This window comes from Corvus cornix, chromosome 2, assembly GCF_000738735.6.
Source record: "Corvus cornix cornix isolate S_Up_H32 chromosome 2, ASM73873v5, whole genome shotgun sequence".
In the NCBI taxonomy this organism is placed as follows: Eukaryota; Metazoa; Chordata; class Aves; order Passeriformes; family Corvidae; genus Corvus; species Corvus cornix.
The window spans coordinates 119,188,130-119,203,133 of record NC_046333.1 but is presented as its reverse complement, the minus strand read 5'-3'; the positions used below and the strand labels follow the sequence as shown (position 1 = coordinate 119,203,133).

Sequence of the window (15,004 nt, the reverse complement as noted above, 5' to 3'; positions counted from 1 at the left end):
CCCCACATGAAGCTGCAAAACCTTTACCCACTTGTGAGAGCCAGGAAGTGGCAACACCACAGGAACACCTGCACGTCTGCTCAGGTGACCACATTGCTGCTGGAAATGAACAAATTCCACAGGATTTTGGTGGAGGAAGTTGACCAATAGCCTTGTAAGCAGCACAGAATTCTTATCAGGTGTCTATGCATACAGGAAAAGAACCCTTCTCTCGGGCCAAGCACATACAAGATGTGCCCTATGGAAATGCCTGGAAGATCAGAGGTCTGGAATGCCTCTATGTAACCTTTTCCACCTGTCCAAGTGTTTGTTGCCCCTGCTTTGCCTTGATACTTACACTGAAGGGTTGATAACACAGGGTTGTCTCCACAAGACCATTCCTGCCACTGACAAGTCCAAAGCAGCCTGCAGTGCTGCAGACTGCTCAGCACATGGGCAAGAAGCATCAGAGAGGCAAAGAACACACCTTATGCAAGGCCATAGGCTGTGCACTGGTAAGTCCATCAATGCCATCCAAGCTCCAAGGTGTATATAGACCCCTTCTGCCTTCAGAGGATCTCCCTTCACAGAGGATTTGATTTCTGATGCTTTTTACTGAAGCTACCACCCTAACTGAAGTGCTACAGAATGAGACAGGAGAACTGCTAAAGTCACCTAGCTTTTTCAAAAACTCACTTGCAGTGAGGCATTACAGTATCATTAACCACTCAAAAACATCAAAGTTTGAAAACCTAATTTAATTGAGATTGCTAAAACTTGTTTTACTAACTTTCTTACCAGGGAACAGCATCTTTCCTGTATCTAAGCCACACATTGAGACAGCAGATTTTTTTTTTCTATTTCAAGAGTATATGTGACACTACAAAGTTCAAAAGAGTAATGGGCAGAAGTCTGAGAGAATTTCTACTACCTGCTCTCAAGCTGCTTGGTAAACACTGTAAGAATATTTCTATAAAATGATGGATTACTGTTACTAGAAGAAATTTAGGTTTTAACCCTTACAATACAAACACTTTTCTGCTGAATTCAATGCCTGGTCTTTATTGACTTTATTTTTTAATCAATAAAATGCTTTAGAAAACCTGTACAATTTCTTAGGCCCTGCAAGAAATCCATACAGTAAATTTCCACGTTCCTTTTGTAACTGAACCTGAATACCAGAGAGCTGAGCGGCAGAAGTTGGCTTACAGAGCACGAGCTCCACCGTCAGGCCACTTGCCCAAGGCAGAGAGCAGCAGCCACATCCTTCAACTGGATCTGTGGCTGCTAGTCATCAAAACTCCAGGTCACGTCTGCGGTCCACCCCCAGCCCAGCTACCTGAAAATGGGACAGCTTTGCTCAGCTTTTGTCCTGGCGAAAATGCTGCAGGCCAACTGTGAAGCAACATTACCTGTGAAACAAGTCACTGTGAAACTGCCAGCCTGGGGGGAACCGGGGCTCCCGACCCCCTTCACAGGACACCAATTTCCCCTGGATGGAGAGCACAGCTCTCCTTGTCTACTAGCTAAGAGCCAAACGCAGGGTATTTTATAAAGGCCAGAACGCATTTATTGACAGATACGTGTGTGAATAGAGCACGGGGCAGGAGGCTGGCAGCAACAGTCCCTTCCCACGCCTCGGTGGGCATCCCCAGCCCATGCTGCACACGGTCCCTCACGCCTTCTTTCTCCTGCCCCCGCCGGTGCCCCCGCCCGCAGGTTTCTGCTGCTGTGGCTGCCGCCGGGCTCCGCTCTTCTTGCCGCTGCGCCCAGGCCGCTGCTGCCGGCGGCCGCGCTTGCCCCGCTTCGACTGCTTCTTGCCCTTGTTGGCGGCGGCCGCCTCGGCTTCCTCCTGCCGCAGCTGCTTGTTGACGGCGCGGGTGATGTCGAGCACCGGCTTCTTGCTGCCCATGTCCCGCAGCAGCTCCAGCTGCCGGCTGCGCTCGGCCGCCAGGTTGCCCAACAGCGGCTCGAACCGGCGCTTCTTGCCGCCGCTGCGAGAGGGCGGCTCCGCCGACTCCTTCGGCAGCCGCGGCTGGAAGCGGCCGAGCGAGGCGGTGGAGACGCGGGCGACGCGGGCGACCCGGCGCAGCTCGTCGCGGTCCTGGTGGCCCGTGGGGTGCAGGGGCGCGGCGGGCACGGCGCTCCCGGCGCGGTGGGCTCGGGCCAGGTTGCGCAGCCGGTTCAGCTCGTTGCGCGCCACCCGCTCCCGCTTCTCCCGCCGCAGCCGGGCGAACTGGTCCTCCTCGGGGTCGGCGCCCGCAGGCACCTCCGCCAGCCAGGCGCGGGACGGGTCTCCACCCGCCCGCCGGTAGCCCCAGCGCCGCCGCCACTCCTTGGCCTGCTCGTCCCACACCAACGAGGTTTTCTTCTTGCGGCGGATACCCTTCAGCCGCGCGAACTGCTCCCAGCGCGTCGGCGGCCGCGGCTTCGGCGGCGGCTTCTCTCGCGGCAGGCGGAACGTGGGCTCGGGCAGCTGTGCTACTAGCGGGCCCCCGGCGCCGCCGGCGCGCTCGGCCGGCAGCTCCCAGAGCCGGGACACGAGCAGCTGCGTGTTGTCGCGGGCCAGCGCCCGCAGCAGCGCCTCCCGCCGCGGGCCGGCCCCGCGCAGCGCCGCCGCTGGCGGGGGGTTGCGGTCCACCGCCAGCAAGTTGCCCAGGTCGTACTCCAGCTCCAGCTCCTTTTCCACGGTGATGCTTCGCCGCTTCTCCGCCTCCTGCTCCTCGGCGGCCGCCAGCACCGCCTCCACCCTCACGGCCGCCATGGCGGCGGCTCCACGTGCAACCAGCGCCGCCGCTGCTCCGGGAGCGCGGCAAAGCTCCGCCGGGTCAGCGCACCGGAACGGCCGGGCCCTTGGGGGCGGGGCGGGCGCAATGCCCGCCGGGAGATGTAGTCCCGTTTGCGGCGGCCCGCCAGAGGGAGCTGTGGCTCCCCACAGACCTTCGGGTCCGCGGCCGCCGCTGCGGCGTCACCGCGCCTCAGCTGCTCTGCCACGGGACCCTGCGGCCGTGGCTTATGGACAGGTGCTTCCAGTCACAGAATCACAGGATCACAGAATCAATTAGGCTGGAAAAGCCCTCTGAACACATCAAGTCCAAACTGTGACCAAACATCACCATGTCAACTAGACCAGGGCACTGAGTCTTTCCTTTAGGGACAGTAACTCCACCACCTTCCTGAGCAGCCCATTCCAATGTTTAATCACCCTTTTGGTGAAGAAATTCTTTCTAGTATTCAACCTGAACCTCCCCTGGTGCAGTTTAAGATTATGTCCTCTTGTCTTGTCACTGGTTGCCTGGGAGAAGAAGCCGAACCCCCCCTGGCGACACCCTCCATTCACACAGTTGTAGAGAAGGATAAGATCACCCCTGAGCCTCTTCTTCTCCAGGCTAAACAACCCTGCCTCCCTTGGCCGCTCCTCATGGGACTTAACCTTCTGGACCCTTCACCAATGATAGTGATGAAATCCCCGGTGGCTCCCAGGCTGGGGTTGTGTGAGGTTCAGGGTGGCCCCAAATCTGTCTCCTGCTCCCACCATGAGGTGGTGCTGAGGCGGAAAATAAGTGGGAAGAGTCAGCACATGACGGAAGGCCAAAGCCAAAAGCAGAGGGGTGGGACCATCGCAGAGTCAACAGGGCCCCGCAGCTTGCCTTGCCTTTGCCTGCACTAGGGATGTGCCATGGCATCCAAACACTGCGACTGAGACACAGGAACTGACTCTTTCCTTTTTTTTTTTTTTTTTTTGTGGCTTGTTAGTTTGTTTGTTTGGGGGCTGTTTGTCTGTTTGTTGATGATTTTTTTAAAGCATATGCTTCTGTCTGATTCTCCTTGCTGTGGAACAGTCCCTCTAAGTGCTCCTTTGCAGGACCAAAATTCAAATACTGTATTGCAGCTCCACAGAGACTGACACAGGTGTTGTGGGTAAATCTCCCCGCAGAGAAGGGAGGCGAGGAACAGCATTTGGGAAGCAGTATCACCTGGCAGATGTCTCAACAGACATAATTATAAATGAGGTGATCAGGGTGATTTGGCATGCATCTAAAGGTCAGCTGGGTCAAAGATACCTCCGTGATATTTTTAAACAAATGGGCTACAGAAGAATCCTTTTATAGCTATACAGTGATTTGGCTTGTGTGGCCATGACATTTTGAGCTGATCCCTGGTGCCCTAAAGACAAGCTCATGATAGCACTTAGCTGTAGTTGAGGGAAATGATGGGTGTTTTTATACAAGGTACAATTCTCTTCTAAGTTAGTATCTTTGCCTTTAAATTAGTTTTGGAGTGACGGAAATGATTCTGAGTGGAATACCACAGTAGTGTTGTTGAAATTAAAACGAAGTGCCATGTCTGTAAGATGAAGACAAATAGCTGATTCTCAAATTCTAATGGCTAACATAACACAACTTACCCACAGTCTAACTAAGAAAATTTTTTTCCCCAAGTCAGCCGTTTTCAGCATGATTTGTGTACTATGGAGCAACAGAGTCCCTATGTGTTTAAATCCAAGCTGGTTGGCATGGACTATTTTCTTGTTTACCACAAGATGGCATTGGATAATATTTTGTACCCTGTCTTGGACAGCTCATATTTTCACCTGGAATTGCAGATAAATTTTAAAGACAGTTCTTTGAAGAGATGCATAGGCACTATCTAGATTTAGGCATAAATTTAAACTTTTGTACTGCAAGGTGCCACTGTTTTGGCAGTCTGGTCGGTACCTTTACACTGATCCATGTACCCTCCTGTTTTATCCTTATGCAGCTAACTCTCGGAGTTCTTTTGGTCTGTATTTTTACGAAGTCCAGAATGCTTCAGGCAGATGCCTTGGGCTGAGGGGACATAATTGGTAATATCTATTGCACTTCCAAAGTTGCTTGAACTGTTAATGATTACCACTAGAATAGCAGAAGGAGTGCATGCCAGGAATTATCTTCTTGTTTTACCTGAGAACATGTAGAGGAATCTCAGAAGGTAAAAATTACTTTCTGGAAACTGCTGTTTTGATCTGCTGTGTTGATCTGAATTCCAGCCTTTTAATGTATTCCAGGAACCTGCACCTCAGAGTGTGACCCTGCTTTTGGCGTTTGCAGTTTGTGATTTCCCAGTGTGGTTGGGAAGGTGGTAGTTGGAAGAATATTGGAATAGATTTGTAAACAAAGATTTGTAAATAGTCATGGATATTTTGGGAAACTGTCCCATTCTGAGGAGGAGCTTCTGAACTTACTGTAGTAATGATAGTCATGCTTTGAGCTTGTGCTCCCAACTTAGAACTGGGGATTACAACCAGATACATGGCTTCTGTTAAGGGAGTAGGTGTGTGTGTGTACTTCTGCAAATCTGGGCTTTCCAAAAGATGAAAGGGTAATACCAATGTTCAGTTATAGAAGCAGCTTTTAGAAAATGAATGTTTTTATTATCTCATGTTTAATTTAGCTTTTAAAAAAGACTTCTCTAGCAATTTTTAAAATAATGAATTTTTAGAAGTGTTTATTCATTTTGATCATCTCTGTTCTGGGGTTCCTGTGTTCCTTTTGGCATATCAAATACCACATTTCACAAACTGCCTGTGGGCTGTGCTTAGCTATAGGGCTTGACAACAGCTAACTGTGGGCACTTACAATCCATAGATAATTAAACAATTTAATCTCTGCTCTCCCTTTCCTTGAGGTGCTTTATCTCTTCTGTATGAACAATAGCCATACATGTCATAGTATGTGCATATATGTGCTTAATGCTGTACTGTTTGCTTGCTTTCTTTACTGTGAGGTGACCAGACAGGGTTTGGATGCTCTTGCAAAGTGCGGTTTTTCTTTGGGGTGAAGAAGGCTGTAGAGTTTTGCGTCTTTTTTTTTTTTTTTTAACCACGTGAAAAATTTAGCTGCATGAGAAACATAAGATGGCAGAGTATAATTTGCAGAAACGCTTGTCCAAAAGATTATTTGAAAGCATAATGCAGGATATACGTGATGTACCAAAAGAACTACAACATCGGTGTAATATACTGTCAGGTTTGTTTTTCTTGTGAGAAAGAATAAAGAATTATCCTACTTAACTTATATTTTTGTAGTTTTTGTTCAGCTGGGCTACAGTTTGAAGTTTGTGTTTGATAGCAGCTGCTCTAATGTACAGGATTCATGTCTCACTGTTAGTGATACCATTAACTTAGATTAACTCTTCAAACTTTTGCCAATTACCTCTGGATGGCAGTAGATGTAGTTACAAGATGATTCAATCAATTCACAAGCCTGCTGTGAGGATTGTTATGAAGAACACTTTTATCAGGCAAACTCAAAGTACTGATAATTTTGGAAAATAATAGAAAGTGCCCTTAAAATATCCCCACTATCTCCGAATTATTCCCTTCCACTGACTTTGTTCAGTACATTTTGAAGTAAAAATCTGTGCTGTAGGATTTTTTTTGAATAAGGGAGTTGTTTGTTCACTGAAGCTATATTAAGTACAATTTATGGACCCAGTGCTGCTTCCTGATACATTTTTTTTAATCCCTGTATGATACATGTCATGTATTTCAGCATGTATTCTATTTCCTGGGACATATAAGTGCTTTTTCAGTCGAAATAACAAAACATAGGAATACAAATTTGGCTAAAAAAAGGCTCTTTCCTACTCACTAGTCCATATAATGTGAAAAAACTGTCTGTAAGGAATAAAAAAACCCACAAAGATTGAAGGCACCATCTTTTATAAAATGTGAGAGTTGACTTCAGCTGTATAACAAAAATACATCTGGTAGTCAAAGCTCTTCCTATTACAAGAATTAAATTACTCATTGCAGATAATGGGGCATTCCTTTTCATAGTTTCACCACTGTAAGGGGCCTTACTAGGAACCTCATAGGGAACATACTTAATTCTAAGCGAGTTATGTTGATGGTGATGATATTATCTATGCTCACACATTTAAAAACATTTCTGGTTGGATTGTAAATGAGCAGGATTAAATTTCCTGTCCAAAGATTTAATGTGATTATAGCAGAATGCTGTATTTACGAAAAAAACCATGCAGATGAAACTCAGGAGGCTGTAGCTCTAGTTCCAAAACCTAAGACTAGGTAGTTTGGAATGCAGTTACAAGTGGATAGCTAAGCAGAGCCTGATTTTTGGTGCAGAAGCCAGAACATAGATAGCTGGTGAGATAGCAGGGAGATTTGGATGACTGCAGGCACTGTGGAAAGTGAAGGGTGGACCAGAACCTATTTTCATCATTTGACTGGTTGTGACTGTGTGGTTTCACTGAACTGATTTTGGGTAAACAAAACAAAGCTAAGCTAATTTGAGGCCTTCCCAAGTGCTTGATGCCTATCTTGCTATGCATTAGGGAATCAGACTGAGAACAGATTGTGATGTGGTTTGCTTTTTTATGAGCTTAACTGTGACCTGATTTTTGTTTGAAAAAGTTTTCTTGTAGCACAGTCTTAATATTAGAAATACCAGCAATGGTGTGGCTTGGTTTTGTTGGGTGTTTTTTAGGATAATTTGCAGAACAGAACGAGAACTTTACCAGGCAGTGATGGAAAGAAAGGCAACATAGTAACACATTCCTTTTCCAGGGTCAGTCCTTCTTATCATCTGTCTAGAGTAGACCTACTTTTTGGCATAAGATTACTTCTACAAGTTAAAAAAAGCCAATGAACACATTTCCTTCTTTTAGAACAAATCTGTTATGCTCAGAGATTTGTCCTTGATTAAGTGTGCACTTGTAAACAGAAGAACAAAACAAGTTCCTCTGTTCTTGGGTTGGGTTCACGGTTGGAATTATCTCCAACATTGGAAGCGAGATGAAACATATAAGTCTTCATCCATAACACAAAAGATGTGCCATAGTCACTACTGATTTTTGTTGGCAGAAGGACATAAGATAAAGTAAATGGAGCAAGAGGTTCAATACCATGAATCTGAGAGAAGGGTAAATGTATATCTGCTGACAATGACCATGCCAGTTCCTATATTCTCTTGCTTTTGTGAGTCAGAAATAATCCATTTCCCAGCAGTGGCCTTCTTGGGACAGGTTTTCAATAGAAAATCTCATCCTTTTATGTGCATGTACAGATACTCCATGCACGTGATTAAACCTATGCAGGTAACATCATTCACTTATTGCAAGAGATACAAATATTGATTTTGGTAAAGGAAAAAATATGAGACCTGATCTTAAAGCAAGACAATGCAATGCACTCAGGACCAGGATTCTTCAGGAACCTATTGGGGAAATTTGTATCTGAGACTAGGCATACATCCAAGCATCATTTCATACACATACCGCAACATTTCACACACCTCAACTGCCTGAATCTTCTCCCAGCCCTTGCTGGATGACATGGAGATGCACGCTGAAGTCCTGCTTGTCAAAGTCAGTCTTCAAAGCCTCAGCACTACTTGACAGCAAGAAAAAGGCTTCCCAAACATGGTTTGTAACCTTTTATCCTCCATGTTTCCATTCATCAGCAAGGCTGATCTGTCAGGATGGAATTTTGTCCTCAGTGTGGTTTTAGACCATTTTGTTCTTAAAGATACATTCAAGACTTCAAGGTCTTGCTAATAGATTTCCAGTTTGTAGTTATTAATGAAATGGGAAAGAAATCTTGGTTTAGATCTTTTTGTATACATAAATAGGGCACTTTAAAGGGTCAATCCAAGATATTAAGGAGGATTTCAACTACATGTAACCACAGGTGACTTTTGTAAGCCAAGAATCATCTGTAAACTTCTGTGATCTTCTACCTAGGATGTATATTGTGGCTTAGAGTAAATTAGGAGAAATTCTGTTAGACAAATGTTATTAATTTTGAATGTCATACAGCCTAGGGCTGTGGCTCTACATCATTACCAAGTGACGACAGATTTGGTTAAAATAGTTCTTATGCTGAAAAAGAAGTCCTAGAGATTAACATAGTCAATTCACACATTTTAGGCCATGCTCACAGGGTAGCTGAATCAGCATAGCTTCTGGGATGGGGTGGGAGTGTGAATTCGTGGCTAGGCGTTTGAGAGGGAACAGCAATCTCTCAAACTGGTTTTTCTCCTGAGGGAATTAGCCACAGCTTCACTCACAATCAGGGATGTGTTCCCTTGGAGAAGCAATCATGGTTTGTATCTATACAGCCTACCATACCTCTTCTTGAAGACCTCTGTCTTGCAAAGGTGGCTTAACTGCTCATGTAGCTGCAGAGATCTCCCATCCCTCTTCCTGTAGCAAACAGAGCTCACAGCTTGCTGTGTTAAGGGAAAAAGGCAGCAATTTGTTGTTACCTTATTATAATATACTATAAACTAAACAAGTTACTACATAGATTGCTCAGTCATTCCTGCAAAAGGTTTGGGAACATCTCAGATGGGTGGGGTGGGAATAACTGGAAGCAGGAATGATGTTGGCCATCACAAGGTAACTTCCCTGCTGCTGCTGCTGCTGCTGAATCAGAGCCCTCAGAGCTGGGGCAGGAAATCCCTGTCCTAATCTGCAGTCTTGAGTCCTTGGAGGGGATAAGACTCTCTGAGCTGCTCAGAGCCTCCCTGATGCTGCCACAACCCCAAATCAGCTGTTCTGCACAGTGCATCTTTATTCTTTTTGTTTTCTGCAATGTGCCTCTGTTCCTCAGCAACTGCACTACATGAAAAGGGACAAAACAGGATAGATTCTCAGTTTCCAGAATCCTACAGGTACTGTGAGAACTGCTCAGTCTATAATTTTTCTGAGTTACTGAGGAACTTTTAAAGCAGGGCAAGGCAATTTTGTGTGTAGCAGTAGTTAGGAGCAATAAAAGGAAAATAAATAAATATATTCACACAATAAATTAAAGGCACAAAATGGAAGGTTTGTTTCTTTAGCCAAGGGTGCACAAATTACTTAATCCACAACACTGTTAACTGTTGGGTTAAAACCTGTGGATTTCTCATGCAACTGATGTTCAGTCTTTGCTTCTGGGACTACATGTCAGTGTGTGGAAATACAGGCATTTGCTGGGCTGCATTGCTGCTCCTCGTTGCCCCTTTCTCTATAGCATTTACAGGGCCAAGCACATACATTCTCTAGCTGCCCAAATATCCCTGGCTCTGACAAAGGACACCTTCCTTTTCTCTTGAAGATGATGTTACACCTGCCTCCTCTCTGGGCTTCCAAATTCTTGCTTTGCTTCATCCAGAACACATTATCTGGAGTGCCTTGGAGGTTCTCCACAAAACCCATCACCTGGATCTTTGTTTTCCTCTTGTCACTTTCATTCCCTTCTGTTGTTCCTTTTTCTTCACTGCATTAAAGCATATACAGGATCATAGGATAGTTTGGGTTGAAAGGGACCTTTAGAGGCCACCTAGTCCTAACTGCCTGCAATGAGCAGGGAGATCTTCAATTCAATCTACAAAGCCTGTTAAGCCTACTGTATTTACTTACTTGCTCCTGTATTTGAAGCTGTTCTTCATAGCCTGTGTTCTACCCTGATCATGCCCATTAGTGTTTCTAGTTACTTCTTTGATGCACCAAGCTTGAATTCCCATGATCTCTGAGGCAATCAGCCTGCAGCCTGTCTCTGGACTGGTTTGTTGGTGGTCAGAACAGTCACGTGCAGTGTCCAGGTGTGTCAGAGCATGAGTTTCTGGTGCAGGTCTACAGAGCACTTCTGGGAACCTGGCAAACGTACCTACCAAATTGTGTGAATAAGCCAGGCTGAACTTTCCTATAATGCACCGATCTAAATGCGTAGTAAGTGTGAATGGTGTGTAAGTGTGAGAAACAGGTGTTGGTAAGTTTGAGAAATAGTTGAGCTGTAAATGAAGCTTGTGACTCAACCCTTATTGATGTTACTTGTCAATTAGAGGATCGTGGAAAATCCCAGCTGTACATTTGCTGTGGGCAGTGTTTTATATTGGAAAGCAATTGCTTTTCACTCACTTGGTAAGGCCTTTCCTGGGTTTTGTATCCTACACCAATGAAAATACAGACATCTACAATCAGAAAGATTAGATGAAAGAAGAGGAAAGCTACATGGAAAAATACTTCATAAATGCCTCTTCGAAGATCAGTAGGGAAGAAGGAGGTGAGCAACATCTCTTTAAATAAACGGTTTGAATGACCACAGCTTTTCCTTCACTCCAATTTACTCAAGCTGTGCAAAACAGCTCTAGATAAAGCATATTCTCATTATGGTTTTGCTGATTAGAGAAAGAAAAAAACAACCCAGTAGGTGATTTAGGACTGAATGGAGAATATTCACACATCATGTTCAGGCTATGGATTATTATGATGGAAGCACCTGACACTAAGCCTGTCTTTTAAATTAACCCTCTAAACTCAAACAATTTGAACAAAAAGAAAAGTAGATGGATACTATCGAACATCTTATTAGACAAAAAGGCTGGGTTTGGATTGGAAATTCAAAGATTTGTGGTCATCATCTCAATGGATTTAGCAGTGGTTTTCAAGGTGGCATGAAACCTTTGTTTTACATATAAGGGAAAATGCACTTTGACTGCAGTATTGATTGCTGTCCTCTGGGGGAAAAACTGGATCTTGCTTTTATGCTTTTACATCTAAGTTTGCATTTTCTGTGTAAATCACATTAGTTTAAAATTACATACATATAAAAAATAATATATCCTGGCAAACCTGTTTTCCTGCCTCCCTTCAGCTAGCTACTTTTGTTTTGTAAGCTAGCCACTCGTGTTCTCCCAAGCAGACTATATTAAGCATGAATTTATGAACTTTATGAACTGGAGCTTTGATCCCTTCCTTTTAGAAATCCACCAATTTTTTTATATGCAGATTAGCTGAGATGTGATCAAACAGGACACAGGCTATGCTTCTGTGTTTGTTTCACTATAATTTTGGAAAATTTAGCAGATTGTTGCAAACTTGCTCTTTGCAAAAGCCCAGATGTACAAGCCCCCGAAATGACTTGAAATACTCCTTTGTTTTGCTATCTTTCAGGGTGCTAGCATGACAGCAATTTTCAAGGAAAAGTTTCTATCACATTATGCTTCTGTCTGAAAACTGAGGGGATGGTACAGCTTTCAGGGTCCAGAAAACATTTTGACATTAAATGTGTGGCAGACTTTTGCTGTAGCAGCACTGAAAGCACACTAATACATTACCACTTGTGTTAGAGAAGAGCAAAATTTAGCTAGATTCCCCACATGTGGGCAGTGAGTGGGGCTTGCCAAGATAATGAGAGCTAATGGTAGATGAGAACTGTTCAGACAAATCAAAATATGCTGACTGCTACCTTGCTTCATCTCTCAGCTTCATCTTTAGCTGAACTAGGTGGGGAAATTCCTCTTGTTTGCAGCCTGATTCAGGAAGGTACTCAGGCACATGAAGAGTCCTACTGATTTAAGGGTTTGAAGGGAGGTTTGCATTTAGCTGCAAGTTTTGAAAGCAAAATTCTCCAGTAGTGTATGTCACTGAGCACAGAATCGTAAAACCCTGCATTCTCTCCATGGTATCAGCATGAAGGAGCATGGGAGCCAATAGAACAGGGATTGTTGGATGTGTGATTTGTTTCAACCTACACAACCTTTGGGAAGTGCCTGCCATAGACACTTCATGTATTTGTTCTCAGTGTGAGTCCACCTATGCGCCTGTTAGGGTTTCTCAATGAAATTGTTCTCAGCTAACTTTAGTACAACAGAGTCCTTGAGTAACTGCTGGCCATGTACATCACTTTATAAAAACTAACAAATGCAAGGCCAAATAACATGTTAATTACCACTTGTCAAAACAGAAATGCTCTTGTGACTTTTTTCTGTATGGTACAAACTACTTTTTGAGAGGTTATTTAAATTCATTATGAAAGTTATGTGGGACCTGATGCAGAAAGCTTTTACAAACCAAATTCTCTCATTGTTACTGTACAGGTCTACAGCCTGATCCTTGACAGGTGTAACTTGGTGTTGCCTTAAGTTGCATCAGCTTTGCCAGCTATCTGAGCTGCTTTTGTGCACAGCCTCTCAGTGAGACTAATTAGAAGGCCACAGCTTTGCAGCATCTGGCCAGAGAGTTGCTCTGTTTTGTTTGTTTCTGAGGGTAGAGTTAGGGCACAGTTAGGTACAAAGATGTTACTAATTGTCTGAGTATCTGCAAGATACTCTGAGGTAGGTACCCTCAGAGAGTACAGTTAAGCTAAGCAGTTGAAAAGGGTGTGGAAGGGGAAAATAATCATGGACTGCAGACAATTGGTGACATTCTCGTAACTTGCATTACATACTCACACAGGCACTGTGAATGAGACCTCAGGAAGGCAGCTTTTCCGACCTATTCCCTACAGTTTCCTGAGATTTTTTTTTAAGTTTTCCCAAGAGAACACATTAGTGTTTGTGGGCTGGAAGGATTGTGTCAAGAATTCAAAAATCACACGCAGCACTGAGAAGGGGAAGGACCTACAGAAGTTTGCAGTGATAATTGTGCCTCTAAGCCATCCTTGTTTGTGGTTGGTTCTTCAGACTTTTTATTCTTTGTGCTGTCCCCCGAAAGCTCTCAAATGTGCCTACATCTTTCTTAGGCTTTGATACCCAAAATGAAAATCAGTAACATAACTCCCAAGTCTGGCCAATGGATGTCCTGCCTTCATTTTAGTACCCCAAAGAGTAAGAATGGCTTGGGATTTTTTCTCTTTTTTCATATGCTTGATTCATATTCAGCTCATGAGGCAGTATAACATCATTTTGTGCACAACTGCTGCCTAATGAGAGCTTCCCCCTTCTAGAATATAATACAATAGAGAATATAATATAGTCCATATTAAATTAAATTGGAAACAGTAAGCTGAGCGTCTCAATGACTTATTAACTCTTGCAGTCCTGACCTGTATGAGATGACTAAGGCCTCATGGAATGGGACCAACTTTAATTTTCTGATATCGTAGTTGCATTGTATAGATGAATAGAGGAATATTGAACATGTAGATCAAGTGAAGAGCAAAATAGCAAACAGAGTGAGTGAACCCATCTGAATTCTTCACTCAGAAGTGAAACTGGCAGGGAATTGTGAAACTGGCAGAGAATTGGGAGAAAGGACTGCAAAGCTTCAGAATTTTCTAGGGTGCTGCTTAGAAAAGGCAGGGTGAACAATCCCTTTGGCTGCCACCAATGGCAAGTCCTGTAGTGGTGATCAACAACACTTTTTGTGGAAACCTTAAGTAGACCACAAAGTTCTCAACAAAGACAGTTTGAAATGTCAAGAATGCTGCAATTGACAACAGAATGTCACTTGGGAAAAAGCACATCTTGACACTAAAGCAGATGGCAGATGAGACAATTGAGCACTATGTCATATAGCTGTACAATAAAGCGAAGTCATATGAATTTAACCAGATAGCAGCCTAATTTGTGATTTAATAATTTGTCTTCTAATATATCACCAGGTGAAAACAGGGTACGGGAAATTCCTCTACCATGAATAGTTGGGGCTGGCCTGACCTAATGAAAAACTGTGCTCTGTTCCTTGTTATAAATTCAGAACTGGTACTGGAACTGTCTTTCAAGAAGAAGGCCTAAGCTGTCAGAGTTTTGAAAAGTGTGTATGAACAAAATCCTATATATTTTAACTCTACAAAACATGTAGCCATTTAAATGTGGAACACTGCTGCTCATCTCATCTAATTTAAAATTTTCTTACTCTGTTTTACCATTTGTACAGTCCGGTGGATTTAAATGGATTTCTTTGTTTTTCACTTTTGTGTAAATGAAATAGGAATTGACAACCTGAAACAGGAGTGAAAATTTATGTGCAACGGCCTGATTCTCATTTAGTAAGACATCACTTTGAACTTTTCTAATTGTGTAACAGAATTGTGAAACAAATGTGAATGTAATCTATATAGTCAATGAGATGCAAAATAGATTTTGTATCAGAAAGCATTAAGGCTGAAAACGGCTTTGCTCCTTAGGACCTGAGCATAGATGAATTAATTTCTACTTGCATATGCACTGTTATGGTGAGCCAAAATTTAATTGGAGGCCTGGAGGCAGTTAGAATTAGAAATTAGAGTATTTACATACCCAGAAACTTAGTCTAA

General features: G+C 43.8%; 1 protein-coding gene across 1 annotated transcript; it reads right to left on the bottom strand.

Annotated features, from left to right (window-relative positions):
* Positions 1–1,021: 1,021 nt before the first annotated feature.
* Positions 1,022–2,813, bottom strand: RRS1 (ribosome biogenesis regulator 1 homolog). Its single transcript, XM_039550076.1, has one exon. It carries the CDS (start codon positions 2,741–2,743, stop codon positions 1,655–1,657), a length of 1,089 nt encoding a protein of 362 aa, XP_039406010.1. The 5' UTR covers positions 2,744–2,813; the 3' UTR covers positions 1,022–1,654.
* Positions 2,814–15,004: the final 12,191 nt, after the last annotated feature.